The 16249-nt window shown below is 36.0% G+C and overlaps 1 protein-coding gene across 4 annotated transcripts in view; it reads right to left on the bottom strand.

The window, feature by feature from the left end:
- The window catches only part of EML1 (echinoderm microtubule associated protein like 1), a 130685-nt gene that overhangs the window by 30019 nt on the left and 84417 nt on the right, over window positions 1-16249 (bottom strand). For 2 of the 4 annotated variants that reach the window (XM_010583932.1, XM_010583931.1), the window contains exons 4-6: window positions 11106-11240; window positions 6825-6853; window positions 2019-2148 (exon numbers count right to left, since the gene is read on the bottom strand). In XM_010583932.1, coding sequence (XP_010582234.1) covers window positions 2019-2148; window positions 6825-6853; window positions 11106-11240 — 294 coding nt within the window. Of the gene's footprint in view, window positions 1-2018; window positions 2149-2957; window positions 2989-6824; window positions 6854-11105; window positions 11241-14543; window positions 14592-16249 lie in introns of those variants that run through there. The other 2 variants (XM_010583934.1, XM_010583933.1) reach the window with 2 other exon arrangements.

The raw sequence follows: 16249 nt of genomic DNA, 5'->3' as shown, positions 1-16249 counted from the left end.
TAGAAAGCATTTCTGGCTGTAATCCCACAGCCAGGCTGATTTGTCCGCTCCAAAGATGTTTTCTCCTACTCCAGCTCTGTTACCCTCCAATCAAACAGCTCAGCTTCTCCAACTTAACGGGAATGAATGCCTGCAACACTGGTTGGTTTTCTGCTGTCTTTGTCTTTCTCCTTAAATTACTTTAAGCTCCTGCTCCCAGCTTTTCTTCTCATCATTATAGTCTGTATATTGGGCATAATCTTCTCTCTTTTTTTTTTTTTTTTTTTAAAGTCTTTCATATACCTAGTCATTGGTGTACCTTTTAAGCATGGATATCATGATTGGGTTTAACAGCAAAGAAATTAAAATCTGAAAAAGCTAGCACAGTATTTTTGGAAAAATATGCATCCTCCTCAGTAACCATTTAGGGTTAGTTAGATCACTTATTCACAGACAACCTTTATATATAGGATTCTGCTGGGTATACAGACACACACCTGGAAGGATATATGAATACTCAAACTAAAAATAATACTCCATCTGGCAAACATTCAGTCATTTAAGTAAGCTTAAGTGAGAAACTAAGGAGAGTGAAATCATGACCTACTCTAATTATCATTTCTTATAATAGTCTGAAATACTAATTTCAGCTTCCACCTACACACTGCTAATGACAATCTGGTTTTTGTGGTTTTGTTGTTTCAGCAAGCATCCTAATACCTTCTCCCATATCATCCTTAGGCCCCTTAAGCAAGGGGCACCTTACAAGTATAAAAAGAAGTCATTCAATTCTATTGTGATATATGGTGAGAGCCTGCACAACAGATTGTAAAATGCTGCAAGCAGTATTTAGCACTCTAATTTCAGGTCTTTTATTAACTTTGTGGATTTTTTGGTTTTTTTTTTTTTAACTCATCTTCAGTTATTTCTGTATGCATTATCTATGCAGTTCCAGCAGAGTGGGATAGAACCCACAAGCTCAGCTGCAACAGGAATAATAAGAATGGTTACTAAATCTGTCATTAATCTCTTGTGAATACAATGGGACTTTTGGAAACTCTCTGCGTGTATTCTGAAACCACATGCAGTTCTATTTATACAACTTCGAAAAAAACTATATGAAGCCTGTCTTCTTTTTTATGAAGACAAAGCAACTTCCTATTTGCACTGTTTGGGACCCCAAAAAAGTCTTTTTCTTAAAATAGAAAACCTTATGAAGACTTCATCTCTCTAAAGATAGCGGATATTACAAGTAGATTCAGATCTTGTTGTGTTTATATTTTATCTTAAATCATCTATTACATATACTAAGATTATACAAAAATGAAATGTCATTTCTTTTTTCAATAAAGAATATATTTTCTTATTATATTTAAACATGACGTGAAAATTTCTGTATGTAATGAAACACTGATTTCTTTCAAGTTAGAATTCTGTAATTATGTCCACTCACAGAAGTCAGTGGAAAATTCTGGTTGTTCACTATTTATGGTGCTTAAACACAGTTAAAATCTAAATTCAAACATTATTTTATATATGATATCTTAGGAATTTTATTGTTAAGCACCTATCAGTTGCAAAGTGCTACTCAATTCCAGGCTTATTCAAGTACTGAAGTTGATGATAGCATCCTCTAAAGGACAATAGTACACATTTTTTAAAACACAGTTTAAAATGATAAATTACTGCTGAGAATGAGGAAAAAAACCTGAGCTTGTTTTATGCATACTATAATTAATAATCACAGCTCACTACATTATTACAATATGCCTAGTTTAATCTTTAGCTAATTAGCATGCTTCAGACTTAACCTTCAGGCAACATTTAAGCAACATCTCTCTTAAGCTGCCACCCTGTACTTCACAAGGTACAGAACAGCAGCCTCAAGAAATTAACACCTATTTTCAATGGAATGTCGTTTCGCTAATGAAATGAACCTTATGATCTTAATTCTGCTATACCTTAGCTCAAAAAATTATTTAAAACAAATAATTAAGAAATGATTGATTTCCAGTAGTGCTCTAGTGCAGAAAGGATACACCCATTCCAGTTTAAGCCTCTTGGCTGGTAGTTCTACTTTTGCTTCCAAATTGTAAGATTCCACTTGCTCTTTGGGCATGTACATGGTAACAGGACGTCCACGAAGAAACATTTTTACGTATCCTTCCTCTACAAAAGGTCAGAAATGTTTCATGTTACACAAAAAAAAACATCAGTGGAGAACTCCAGTGTTCCTCCATCCCTTCCCACTTAACAGTTTGGTGTATTACAGTTAAAGAACGACATGCAATCTCAAACTTAGAAATTAAGCAGGGTTTTGTTTTTTTTTCCTAAATCATAATCACTAAGCAGAATTTTTTTTTAACATACAAAGTCCCTTTTTCCTCTAAATATTTTGAGCAGCAGAATTAGAACTAAACAATGTCATGAAGAACTACAAAACTGAAAGGACTGAAATAGAAACCTTTTTCTGTGAAAAATAACGTTACAATATTACGGTTTTTAAATGTTAAAAATGAAGGGGAAAACATCAAAGATTACAATTAACGCAGAAATGCCACTTAAAATTAATTTTATTTTTTAATCAATATTTACAGTTGAGCATCAGCATCTAAAGTATTTTCCAACACTCAGTCGCATTCTTTGCATCTCAGTGTAAAGATATGCTTTACACCTGATACAGTGTTAGAGATACATTCGAAATAAGGAACACAAACAATTAGTAAAAGGAATCGTGCTGATGTACATGCAGAAAAGATATGTGCTTTAAGAATTACTAAACATTGAAAAAGGAATGACAACATTGACAGCACATTAAAAGAAAGGAAAATGACATACAGGAGAGAAGCTACAAAAACTGAATTGGCTGACAGAAGTAAACATTTCTAGAAGAAATACTAAAAGTAATGTGTTGAACTGGTAAGAAATATTTTTGGGGGAGAGAAGCAGGGATTAATAACAGATCTGGAAGTACTGACTTGGGGACTTCATGGGGCTTATAAAACTAGGAGATCTGGGAAATGCCATGAAGGTCTGACTAGGACTTTTGGGAACTGGCAAGGCCAAAGTGGGTGTCCTGTGAACTTCTGGTGAAGTTTGTCCAGATTCAGAACGTGCTGGCTCTTGCTGCTCCATCGGCAGATCAAGGGGTTCAGCCTTGTTCTCATGCGAATCAAGCAGTTTTGGAGTCAGTGACATCTGTAGAGTTACTAGACAGAATAATCGTGGGCACAGAGGAAATGGAAGGGCAGAAGTAACAAAATCATGTAAATGAAAAAAAATTATACAATTTAGGACTGTTAAAATTATGCTATGAATTGTTAAGTATCAATACAACTATAGCATTATTTTTTTTAATTTGAAAACTAAGGCTTTATTTTAATTGGAAATATGCATATGCTACAAATCCTGACTAAATGAATAAAAATTATTGGTTGAACAAATAAACATCATAGCTATGCTGTATTACCTAAATATATGTGTATTTTGCCTTTAGACTAATTCATCTGGGAAAGAGATCTACCTGATCTGTCGCAGTAAAGTTACAGCTAGGGCTCTCTAGCTTCATTTACAGAAATCATACATATAATGAAAACAACAGAAAACTGAATGCTAAAAAGAAGCAATAATAATGCTGAAATAATGGTGACAGATGGTTGGAGCTTAAGATGTCTGTTAAAGTGCTAGAATACTGGAATTGTTTTTAAAAATCTACTCCAATAGATCTGTACTGGTAAATAAAATATAGGGGTAGAGCATTAAATAGCAGAGCAATACAGCACTATTTGTATGCACATGCAGCATCTATTTAATGAGCTTGAACCACATGCCAATACTATTGATACTGGTGCACTGGAAGCCAATAGATTTTCAGCAGCGACAACCACAGACTGTGCTTATCAAAGGCTGGGAATGAACAAAAGTTTAATTCATTGAACTGCTGTTCTCACCTGAAACTTATGGGACTCACAGAACTTGCATTTAGCCATCTACAGTGCAAGTATTTGACCTAATCACTCGAAACTCCTTTTTAGGGTAAATAGGGAGAAACAGGTACTTTTGGACAAATTAATCACGTTTTAAAGCAGAAGTCCAAAAGCAAATATAGTAAATTATACCAAGTATATTATAGCAAGTATATAAATTGTGCCTTTGGAATGCCTCTCTCTCTCTACTAACTATAAAGAGGAACTTAGGCTTACCAGGTCAGGCACAGAAATACATACTCTGTATTTATTTCTAACTTTTGGTAATATTAATTCCATCTGTACTCATTTTTGTTAGTAATCCAAACGTATTATCTACATAATCAGTCTACACCCCTTTCTTTGTACTTTTCTTAACTAAGTTTTTAAGACAGCAAAGTTCTAAATGTGAAGATATAGATGTAGAGACAGACAATCATCAAACTACAAAGACAGACCAGTGGTGAGACTTCTAGACAAATGTATCTTTTACATCTGCAATTTTGTAAATTTGAAATTGTCACTGAAAGTAACTGCAAAAATTAAGTTACTGAACTGAAATAAGAAGGCATGTGAATGCTAGTAGGATCTGCAAAGGAGACCACTACTGATTGCAGGCATAAAATTGTACAAGGAATACACAGAGGCAGAGAGTCTCTAAAAGACTTTGCCTTGAGAACAAACATTCTTTGCTTTGTTCAATTTTAGATTTGTTGCAAAGCTGAAAGATGCTGATTAGTGGAAATACTGTTAGGATTTAGCGATGTCTAAAAAGCAAGACAAATCTGTGATTATATCACAGATATAAACATGCATCAAAAATGTGCATATTTACACTACAATTTAACTAAAGCTTTAGAAAACAATATGGTATGTTTACCAAATGTAACTCTGCTTTATGACATTAACCAAAAAGCACTGAGAAATTAGTTGGAGGCCTAGGTCTGTTTATTCAACAGAAAAATCTACAGTCTACTCAGTAAGAAAAAGCAAGGGAAAAACCAAGGCTTCTATAATCATGTTAGGCTAACAGCAAAACAGCCAACAAAGGGGCAGATTCTATACAAATTTCAGTAAAAGTGCAGAACACCATTTCAAACACAGTGAACATCCATGTGTTGCCATATAGCTCTCTCAACATATTTTTTCTAATTCAAATTCTTCTGAAAAAGTCTCCACAGGAATCTAAATTATAACCCATTATTATTATTATTAAAGTACACCTGAGGGTTATAATTCAATAGACTGTATAATAGATGGTATAATATTTTTGTTTCATTCAAAAGAACTAAGAAAGTTTTAACATTGCAAAAATGCGCGCACATTAGAAAATAGCTGTTCATACTTTGAGCTTTTATCCCACCAGTACCATTTTGCTTCGAGAGCTATGAGGTTTTGGAAGTGAAACCTACCTTTGCAGTGTGTCACACGGCGCTTCCCTTGTGATTACAGAGACAGAGACAGAAGGGCTAGATAAAGATGTGTTTGAATACAATAAACTCACTAAATACCTGCTCTACCGAATGTCCAGTAGTATTCTGCTGGAGGCTAACCTGGTGCTTAACAAAACACGGAGCCATACTCCATGCCATACGTTGGGTAATCACAGTCAAAATCCTATTCCTCCAGCTAGGGGTTCTGTTTAGTTCTTCTATCATTAAAATACTAGCTTAAGCTCTATTATGCAACTACATGCTTAAAGTAAGTAAAATACCAAGTATAACTTTCTTAGAAAAAAATCATTAATTTCAGCAGGAATTTTGTCCAGGTGAGAAGGGTAGAAGTAGTGTCACATCTGTTTAATTACTGATCTTTATCTACAGGGAAAGTGTCAGATGAAAAATTATTCCAAATACCTTTGCTTACATGGTGCAAGGGAAGGAGAAATGTTACACAAGAAAAGTATATTCTGTGCGAATCAGAAATTTTCTTTTTCTAAACCAACAGTTTTCATGAAAGGAACATGAACTGTGATTGTATTATCACAAGAGACTTACATACATACTTAGTTTTATACATTATTCAGTTCAAAATCAATTACACTAAACTGTGAAGTATAGCTTATAAGCTTTGTTGGATCAATCAGCGCAGTAAACAAAAGATTTTCTACTTTTTCAGCTTGATGTATGATTACTGTCACAGAACTATACCTAAAAATAATATGATACATCTGATAAATCAACAGGGTTTCTTCCTTCCTTATTGTGTTAACAGAAAGATTTTATTTTAGTGTCCTTGGTTTTTCAGAACAAAAATAAATGTTATATATACTATTCAGCTTCATACCTTTATCAAGACTGTTCAAAAGTTTGTAACTGTTTAATGACAAGGACAAACTCTGCTTTCACTTATACCTACTATTTCACTTTCAAAATCTTTTTGTAGGGATAATACATAAGCAGGAAAAAATTAAAGTGATCTTCAAATTAAAGATAGACTTCCAAAACTGTAGTAACAAAACACCTTTTTTATTTGTCATTTGACAAATTTTATTACAAGGCATTGGGACAGATGTGGCATTCTTTAACAGTAGTTGAGGGCTCCCTTTTATGACTAAATTAACATGACAGCATCATAGCTGGAACTTGGCATATGCTTTAATTAACAAAACCTTAATAGTGCTTTGAAAGGGAAGACATATTTGGGGTAAGAAGACATGGCCTTTTTCTTTGTCTTCTTATGAAGAATTCTAAGTGTAAAATAAAACCTATTGGACCAATAAAAACTCGAGCAAACTGATCAATTTTTTAAAAATATGTCAGCAGCAGCCTGTATCATGTTCAGATTCCCATACCAGTATCTAGGTATCCACGGGGGGGGGGGAATAATCTATTGTGTTATCACAGTTGTTATCTGCTTAAAAATATTAAAAGTTCCTACCTGCACTGAACATTGGTTCCTTGGGTTTGCTGTGAAAATAATGAAGAAATTTCTATTTTAAAAAGCATGCACATACAGTCTGCACATATAAAGGTATCAGTGTAATATAAAATTTAAAAAATAAAAGATATAAAATATTTTTTGTGTGTACACATAAATAAAAATACTTTTTCAATTCAATTATTTACAAGGTAAATCCCCAGACAGACACAGTTAAAACCAGTATACATTGTGGCTCCTTGATGGCAGATGTTAAAACTTTTACATTCAATTCTCCTTACATTCTCAAAACTATAGATTTTCCTCCACTAACAACAAAATCCTCTTCTTCTGCAAAGTTAGTCCAGTTATGAGCAGCTGCATCAGTTTTGGTTTCCAGTCAGTGAGATTTGTTACTCTAAAGCAGTCTACAACTATAATAAAAGCTAGGAATATATACTTAACTACACCTCTCTGCATATGTGGAGCAGGGGGGGCTACTGTATCAGTGTATGTATGGGTGTTTACTTACTTCATGGCTTTGTTCTCTCTGGATTTAAGGAGCAAACCAAAGTTTGAATCCTGCTTTTCCAAAGAGTTTACATAAAACATGGAACTGCCCAATTGCTTCTCAGTGAATGACAGTACTAGGTAAAACCCAGAAAGCACATATCCATCATGATTAAAGAGTCTTTTTTTCACTGCACTGCTGCCTGGAAGACAACCTGAAATTCATTTGTCTGTCTTGAGAAAATATTTGGCAAAACTTGAGGTGAAAACACATGAAGTGTGTGGAGAAGGAAGAGGTAGAAAAGCTGAGGGCTCTCTGGATAGTACTACCCTGGCCAGAAGGAAGCAATCTTTTTCACGAAAAGCCAGTCATTTGTTTTCTTTGTCCTTTGCCCCTGTATAATCAGGCTTGAGGGTGCTGTTTCTGATGAAACATGAAAGGGACACAAAGCTATATTATGCAGTTATTTTTCCTCCCAGTTCTGTGTTCTTTCTATCCAGTAAGACTTCTGAAATATCAGATTACTGTTATATGTTTCTTAGGGTGATCCAAAAAGGGTTGAAAGCCCTATCATTCTGATGGAGAAACACTGAAGCATGAAGTATCCCTAGAGCTGTGATGCCATCCCCACATCCATTCCTAGACTGCAGCTGGCTAATAAAGAGAAACGAAACTGGGTTGGATTTTTGCACGCAATATTTTTGTAAGCATAAAAGATTCTACAACAGAAGTTGCAGCAAATAATTTTACAGCGGTTTTCCTTTTGCCTTGATTTGACAGTTATATTAAGAAGAATACATTTAATTAATGATAAAACCAAACCAAACCAAAAAGAATTCTATTGATCCTGCCCATTGATTTAGCAACTTTTCATAATATCAGCCTTGGTATTAATCATGCATCAAAATTCATGCTTCAAGCTGGCATACGTGGCCAATCTCATCCATATAAATAGAATGATGTGTTGCATTGTTAACACCAAGATTAACATTTTTTCTTATGAATGAAGATATTCTTAGAAAATAAAAACTTTATGGGATGGAGCACTAGTGAGAAATGCTGCCATATTAGAGACAAAAGAGTCCCTAGCTCTGAACAGACCATGCTGACTTACTCAAGCTGATCAAGCTAATGTGAAAGGCCGATTCATGACAGTTATAAAGCAAATCATGTGTACTTTCTAATTATACAAACCCTAACCACACACAGCTCAGAAGTCTGGCTACCCTTTTCTTTTTTGTGAACTTGAGTCACTTCCCTACTTATCTAACTTTAGGAAGGCTTACCCCTGGCTCTTAGCCATCGGGAGTTGGGACAGCCCATAGTAGCGCAGGAGATTATGGTCATCTCCGTACTCCTTATGCTTAAAGCTTCTTAAAATGGCTTTCAATAGCACTATGGCTTTGCTTAACAGCCTACAACTCTATATACTTTGAAAAACAATAATTTTACGATTGTCTTGTTAGATTCCTGGCACGTCTCCTGCTTTAAGCTTCATCTACAGACCTGACACAGAATCACATAGTACCATAGAACATCTTAAGTTGGTAGGGACCCATAATTATCAATGATATAAATAATAAGGCTGTGAGTAGATGGTTAAGTAACACCCTCTTCCTCACTCTTTCACACATACAGTTAGCTCTAGAAGGACAGCCTTAGCCCCCAGCATACAGAATCACGCTAATTCTGCTTCTGGTCCCATGACTCTTCCTTTATATTTTGCATGGTGGCCCAGCTTCAAGAAGAAACATGAGGCAAGTCTTTAGCCAGCCTCTTCCACAGGATAAGGACACTCTTCAAGGAGATGAGAGCTGTGGTGCTGAACACCCTCAGGCTGCACATGACAGGAATCAGGGAAAACTCTCTAACCATACAATGGTTGTTCTCATTGTGGCACCAACATCACTAGCTCCAGCTAAGGCAATCTAACACGCACTCTCGATCAGTTCCTTGGGATACTTGCACATTATTTAAGCATTGCATTAGTTGTGTGCTGGACCTCCTCCTTGACTCCAAAGTAAGTGATTTCTGATCAATGCTGTTGCTCAACCCTTTGTGGCCTAACAACTGCAGAGTAACATAACCATTGGGTTTCTGTTAGAATAGTATGGAAAAATAAAAAAATGTATCTCAAGTACCATGATCAACTTTAGAGCAGAAACAATTTCACAGATAATTAATTATGTCGTAATGTTTTTATTTCTCAGCTATTTTGGAATCCATTTTTCAAGTGTACAGTACCTCTATGTAGCTACTAGAAGTCATATATCTCCTTAATTTAAATGGACAACCTAATTAATATTGTCACTTTATTTCTTTAGTTGCTTTAACATATAACTAATTTCAGATAATTATCACCTTATGCAGATAGCAGGAACTCAGGGATATTTTCAAAACACAGACTTTGCAAAGCACTGTATTTAGATTTTGACAGATATATCTCCCACAGCACAACACACACAGAATTCACCTTTGGAGGACTTGTTCTAATGAAATTTATTACACAAGATAAAATACACAGATAAAGCACACTGCTTTCTTAATTTTTTCATTATTCCCATAATTTTCTAAGCCTCTCACAAGTTTCATAAACTTTGCACACTTGCTGTCTTGGTTCATAGCTGAAAACGTAAGCCAGAAAACAAACTATTCATAATGTAATCACCCATATTTAGGCTGTCCATTAGTACACAACAACCTCAGTCACTCCTTACATCAAGCAAAAATACTGAAGGGATGAAAAGGAAGGGATGTTTTGTGCCATACCATCAGCTCATGAGCAGCCTGGTGACTCCTATGATGGCGCTGATGCCCAGACAGAGCAGGTAAATTAGGTTATTATGTGATCTTTATTAACATTGTGTTTCTATGGTCACATCATCTGTGAGATAGTGAAACAGTACCATCAACACCACTTTTTGCATAGGAAACTGGAATAGGACTGGTCAAGTGAAATGGCTAAGACTAAAATCTGTCTAGGAAATACAGGAAAGAACCAGTTGACCAATACTGACAATAGTGACAAACCTCAATAAATCAGCTATTCATTCAAGACCATCCTAAGTCTGAAACCCTTGGACAAGACATTCTCCTTTCTTTGGACTGTCAGCAGTACAGAGAAGCATCATCAGAGATACACAGAGACAGGCATCACTTTATTCCACTTCTTTGGATAGCACTTGCACATAAGCCTCTCCCTCCACTTCTCATTAATCTGACCCTCGGACTGAGGCAGTCATTGCTCAGACAGTGGCTGGGCATCTGTCTACATGTGGGAGGTGGTGAGTAATTGCCTCCCATCACTTGTTTTGTTTTCTTTTCCTCTTTCCTTCACTTATTAATACTGCCTTTATCTTGACCTATGAGATTTTTCACTTTTGCTCTTCCTATTCTCTTCCCCGGTCCCACTGGGGGAGAGGGACTGAGTGGCTGTGTGGCACTTAGCTGCCAGCTGGGGTCAATGCACCACAACCAGGAACTTGAATAAGTACATTTCAGGAACTTGAAGACCAAGGGAAACCACTACGATAATGGAAAACGCATGTTTAATAATGACAAACTTTTCCAGGCAACACAAGGTTCTCACATTGTTTATGGTTTGGAAATAAAGCAAATAAATTTCATCTAAATTTGAAAACCTGTTTTATTTGAAACGTTTTAAAATATATTTTTGTCCAACTGTTGGAGCTTTAAAAAAAAGCAGCTCCCAATGTTTGCTAAACCAGGGAAACTAATTTCATTATTAGGGCAGTAGGAGGAGAAAGGAGACGATATTTCAATAACATTACCTTTCACTGTTCTTTTTACCACTAGATGAACTGCTGGTGGATCCAGTGCGGTTGCGACTTCCTTTGGAATCTCCATAGCTTTCCCTCCGACCACCTGGGGACACACGCTCAGCTGAACTGGTTCTCTTAACAGTGCTAATAAAAAGAGGAGCAAGTTTTACACTGGCACTTGTAAAAGCACATATCTCTACAACAAATATTTTTGAGAAACTTATCAAGTAGAATGCTGACCCTAAAAATAACTACAACTTTGTTTTTAATTATAACTTCATTTGTTAAAGAACCTACATAAGAGTCTTGCTGAGTACCTGCTGCAACAGAGACAAACACACTACTTTTTCCTTAATCATAAAATAGAAGATGGGCTAAACCAATATCATAGAGTAAGTTGCAGTATCTATTTTCCAGGTCACATTTCAAATCTCTGACTACCACTCCACACTTCTCAACTTTTAGAATCTCTTAATAAGAAGTGAAAGATTTAAAGAGAAGGCATATTACCTGACAGCTCCAGCCAGACTACAGAGAATGCAAAAGTAGGTCAAAATTTGAGCATGTGCAAGCTAACTTTTTGTCTTCATTCAGTATCAATTATTCTGTGGTTCAAAGCTAGTTTTAACATACCCCAAAGTGCAATTAACGGTGAGCTAGCCTGCATTTTTTCGTTAGCTTGTCAAAAATGTATGCCTCCTACTTACATGTACGAATAGATTAGTTTCCCCACATCTCCTGACAAGGGGTTTCTCAAAGGCTTAAAGCTCGACTTACTCTCTCACTCTTCAACCATCCTTCCTGCCAAGATAGCTATCAGGGAGCTCTTGTATGACTTTATGGCACCCCTTAGACATCCAGCTCTCTCTGATGGAAAAACATGAGCCAAAACACAAGCAGTATTGCTTAGTAAGTTAAGAGAAGCCCACTCAAAGCTTACACCTAATAGGAGACAAATTACTGTGGTTATTTGTTAGTCCAAAGCACCTCTCCCTAGAGCAGTGCTTCCTAGCAGGAGAGGGAGCAGCTAAGGGTGAGGCCCTGAGCTGGGTGATGATTTTTACTTTGCTGCACTCCCTGTGCAGCAGAGAGGTGCAGGCAGCATTACCCCAACCAAGGCAGGAATCACCCCCACAACAGCAGCTGAATGACAGGACTCGGTGTCAGGGTCTTATTTCCCCCCACCCCAGTCCTGTGCTGTTTTCTCCCCTCCAAAGAGCAGAACGGACATCCCCTTTACCCATAACATCCCCAATAACTAAATGGCCACATTCAGCAGCTCTCTCACCCCAGAAGCCATGGACATAATGATTGCTTTCAAGCTCACACCCCTCTACCCAAATCCCAACCACAAGCTCCCTCCCTTTGTGAAAACTTCAGTTCTTTTTGTTCTTGCTCCTTCAAGGCTCAGTCTCATCCCAGCCACCTTTTTTATCATTGCCAGCCAGCTCCCCCTTGAGGTCCGTAAACCCCCAGGGATGCTCTGCTTACCGTAATGCTCATCTCAAACATCCTTGAGGACTATTCCAAACCTCCCCCTCAGCCCCTAACAACTATCCCTACCCTGTTAATTCAGTCAGCTCCTCAGGCTCTGTCCCACTTTGTGTGTGGTATAAGAAAGAGAGGCATTGGCTCTTCATAACTGAAGAGTTAGAGGTAGACTCTTCTGTCTGGTCAAAAAATATTCAGCTTATCAACTGTACACCACCATTGATACATTAAAAAAAAAAAAAAAAAAATTCCTGCTCCCTCATGTCTTTTTACCAGCGAGGAGGGGAATGTTTCAGCACCTCAGCTGAGGCTCAGTTACAGAAACAACGGGAACAACCGAACCGGAGTCTTTCTGCAAAGCAGCCGCCCTTCTGAAAGGAAGGAAGCCCCCATCCACGGGGAGCTCTGCAGAGCAGATGCATGTTAAGATGCATCTCAGGTAGCTTGACAAAAAACTTTCTGGAACACGTGATGGTAGGACAGATGTTCAGTGCTGTGTTTTTGTATTAAAACCAAGCACGATTCAAATGATTAAGCTGAAATTTAAAAAAATTTTTAAAATACTGTTTCTGTGGAGAGAGCAAGCAGAATGCGAAGTTACACACAGGCACAGAACAAATACATTCATAGGAGAAGGGAAAAGGCAGTAAAAAGAATTTAATTCTGTCTTCATTTCAGAAATAAGTGTCTCCCATACTAGCCTAACACTATCCAAGTCATCTCAATGTCAAATGCATGAAAAAAAACTCTTCTTGTAAATTAAATAATATACTGTTAACATTTAACTGTTCTCCCTGCATCTCATGACATCACCTGATTTAATACTACTCCAGTCAAAAAATAAAGCCTTGATACTGAAAATGTTTACTCCACATAAAATAGCTTTATTAGCATGAGTCCTTCCACTACATTATATACAGTACTTGCATAAAAATCCTCTCTGTGATTTTGTAGTATCAAACCTTTACTTTGGCATCTTTTCCTGGTTAAGGAAAAGAAGAGGCTATATCAGCCTACACGGAAATGAAATTAAGGAAAGCACCAAATGATATTAATGTTAGAAAAAAATGTAAGTTACAGAAGCAATTTTAAATTAATTTTAATATTGCTTGGGGTTTTATTTTTATAGCTATCAACACTCAAAAGATGAACTCGTGGATAAAAAACGAATGGGTGGGACTAAACCTTAAAAGTGTAATGCTATCTTCTTTCTGAATAATGAAGTCTCATATCAGTATAAAAACTACTTTTACCACAAGAACAAAATTCTTTTAAACTCTTTTGGTTTATGTCCATTACTGCTTAAACTAATTAGCAATGGTATCTTCTGACAAATTTTATTTTAAACTTTCAACAACAACAACAAAAGCCCAGTAAGAAGTATTAGCAGGTGGTTGGAAAAGAGGATTATAACTCCATTATATTAACTCAGTTTTGGCATACACACATTTTGGTAGCTATAGCGTTAAACACCAGTGTTTATATCCATGGCTACAGTAGATACACTGTCACCTGAAGAGGGATTTAAACCAGAAAAATATTCATTTAACTTACAGGTTTGTAAGAGTATAACTGGATTCCAGAATTTGGCTTCCACATTAGTGACATGAAAGGAGAGCTTTTTCAGTTATTTAAAAAGGTAACATTTGATAAAACAATTTTTAACTTGTTTAAGACAGCAACGTGGTCTAATGAAACATCCTATAATAAAAATTATGTTAGCATGAGATAATGCAGATACCACAACTGAAATTATTATCTAAGTTTTGCAATGCATTTATCAATGATGAGAAAGTTTTAAACATGTACTTCTGAAAATGTTAAAAATGGGAATAATAATTACAGTTCTACCATGTTAATGCTTGTACTAAAACAGCCACTTTCTATGTGTTGAACCGAAACAGAAAGGAAAAACAACTGAGCTTCAACACTACAAAGCTATTAAGGATCCCTCACCTTAGAGCAGGCTTTTTCAGTTTGCATGCATTGAGAAGATTCACAGACCTGCTTAATCCAGATTGAGAGGTGCATAAACAAAGCAGAATAAAAAGTGAATGCAACAATAAAATGTGGAAACAAGACATTTAAAACAAACTTACATCAAAAGACATAATTGCATGCTTTCAAGATATGAAGTCACGTGCAAGAGTTAACAACACAGTGCTTATTGACTCAGTTAGATGTTTGATCATTTCAAACCATACATTTAGGAACACCAATGTATCTTTGAATGACAAAATCTCAGCAATGCTCCAATACACTGACCATTTGTAAAGCGACTCAAAAAAAAAAAAAATTAAAATCAAAAAGGCTATCTGAAGAAACAAGACAGATGATCCAGCTAGAAGACAAAGACTATTAAAAAAGCAACAATAAAGACAAGAAAATAAATCCTCATATATACATACATATACCACTGCATAGCATGTATGTTTCAGATGGTTGCATTACTGAATTGTGGTGAACGAACCTCGCCAAGATTAAAAAGACCATATATTTAATTACCAAAATTTGGGGGGTAAATATAAAAGATTTTAATAAAATAAATTTTAAAATAGCACACAATGCTCTTAAGCCATTAACTGATGATATTAATAATATTTTGAAACTTTTCTAGCACTATTTCTGACCCTCATTTAAATCAATTAGAATAAATTCAAGAATAACATATGCCTTTAATTTCATTATGCCTTTGAGCAAAATGCACTAATAACTTTAATTGTTAGAGATATAGTGAAGTGGCATAATAGTTTTGCCACTCAAAGTTCAATGGAGAGGGATTTCTCTTTTAATTTATATTCTGTTTATTTTAAACCATTTTCTTTCAAGTGTTAAATAGAAGACTTAATTGAAGGTTCGATACAGAGTTTGTGTGTGTGCCAGTTACAAACCATCGCTGCCCCCGGAACAGAACACAGAACATTAATTCCAGGCGACTGAACAACTTCCTAGGGGCCATGTGTTTAGTTTAGAAGAACAGGAATTTATCATATTAAAGTATTTTATTCTCCCTACAAACAAAGCTCTTTATGTTTTCTTTGTTCCAGCTTCTTCCTTTTGATCTCCATTGTCAGAGTTTTGCACCATTGTAATACTTTGCAATCTGCTGGGGGAGAAAGAATGACTGATTGTCTCCTTTTGAAAGGCAAAGTATGTGCTAGCCTGCAGCCTGCAGCAGCATCCCTACTGGGAAAGGTACTGTCTGCATTCTCCTCCCTTACTTTTTTTTTTTTTCTTTTTCCCCCTCAAATAGCGGAAACAAAGCTATCCTAGACGAGTCACAAACCCCTAGATTTTAATAGTGAACACAAAACACTACTACTGTGCGCTGGCCAAATTCCAAAGACAAATTTAGTGTTAAGCAGTGAACTTCAAGCCACATTACATGAGAAAGGAAGAGTGCAGGGGGAAGGAAAAGTTCTGCTCATGATACACTAAACTCATCTTATTCTGAATGAAAATTTCAAATAATTATTCTAAGCACAAAGTTCAGAATAAAAATATGGCAGCATTCAAAAAGGTGGTACTCAAAACAGCTTATACACTTCTACAGTATAAAAGTAGTAAATACAACATTCAATTTAAAATCAGATCCTCTGGGCAAAGGCTTTTTGCAAAGATGACTTGGAAACACTTTACAAAGCCAGGCAATTCTTGATTAT

This window comes from Haliaeetus leucocephalus, unplaced genomic scaffold (assembly GCF_000737465.1).
Source record: "Haliaeetus leucocephalus isolate CR32 unplaced genomic scaffold, Haliaeetus_leucocephalus-4.0 Scaffold932, whole genome shotgun sequence".
Taxonomy (NCBI): domain Eukaryota; kingdom Metazoa; phylum Chordata; class Aves; order Accipitriformes; family Accipitridae; genus Haliaeetus; species Haliaeetus leucocephalus.
Note: the sequence above shows the minus strand (reverse complement) of the source record. Positions and strands in the feature narration are given on the sequence as shown.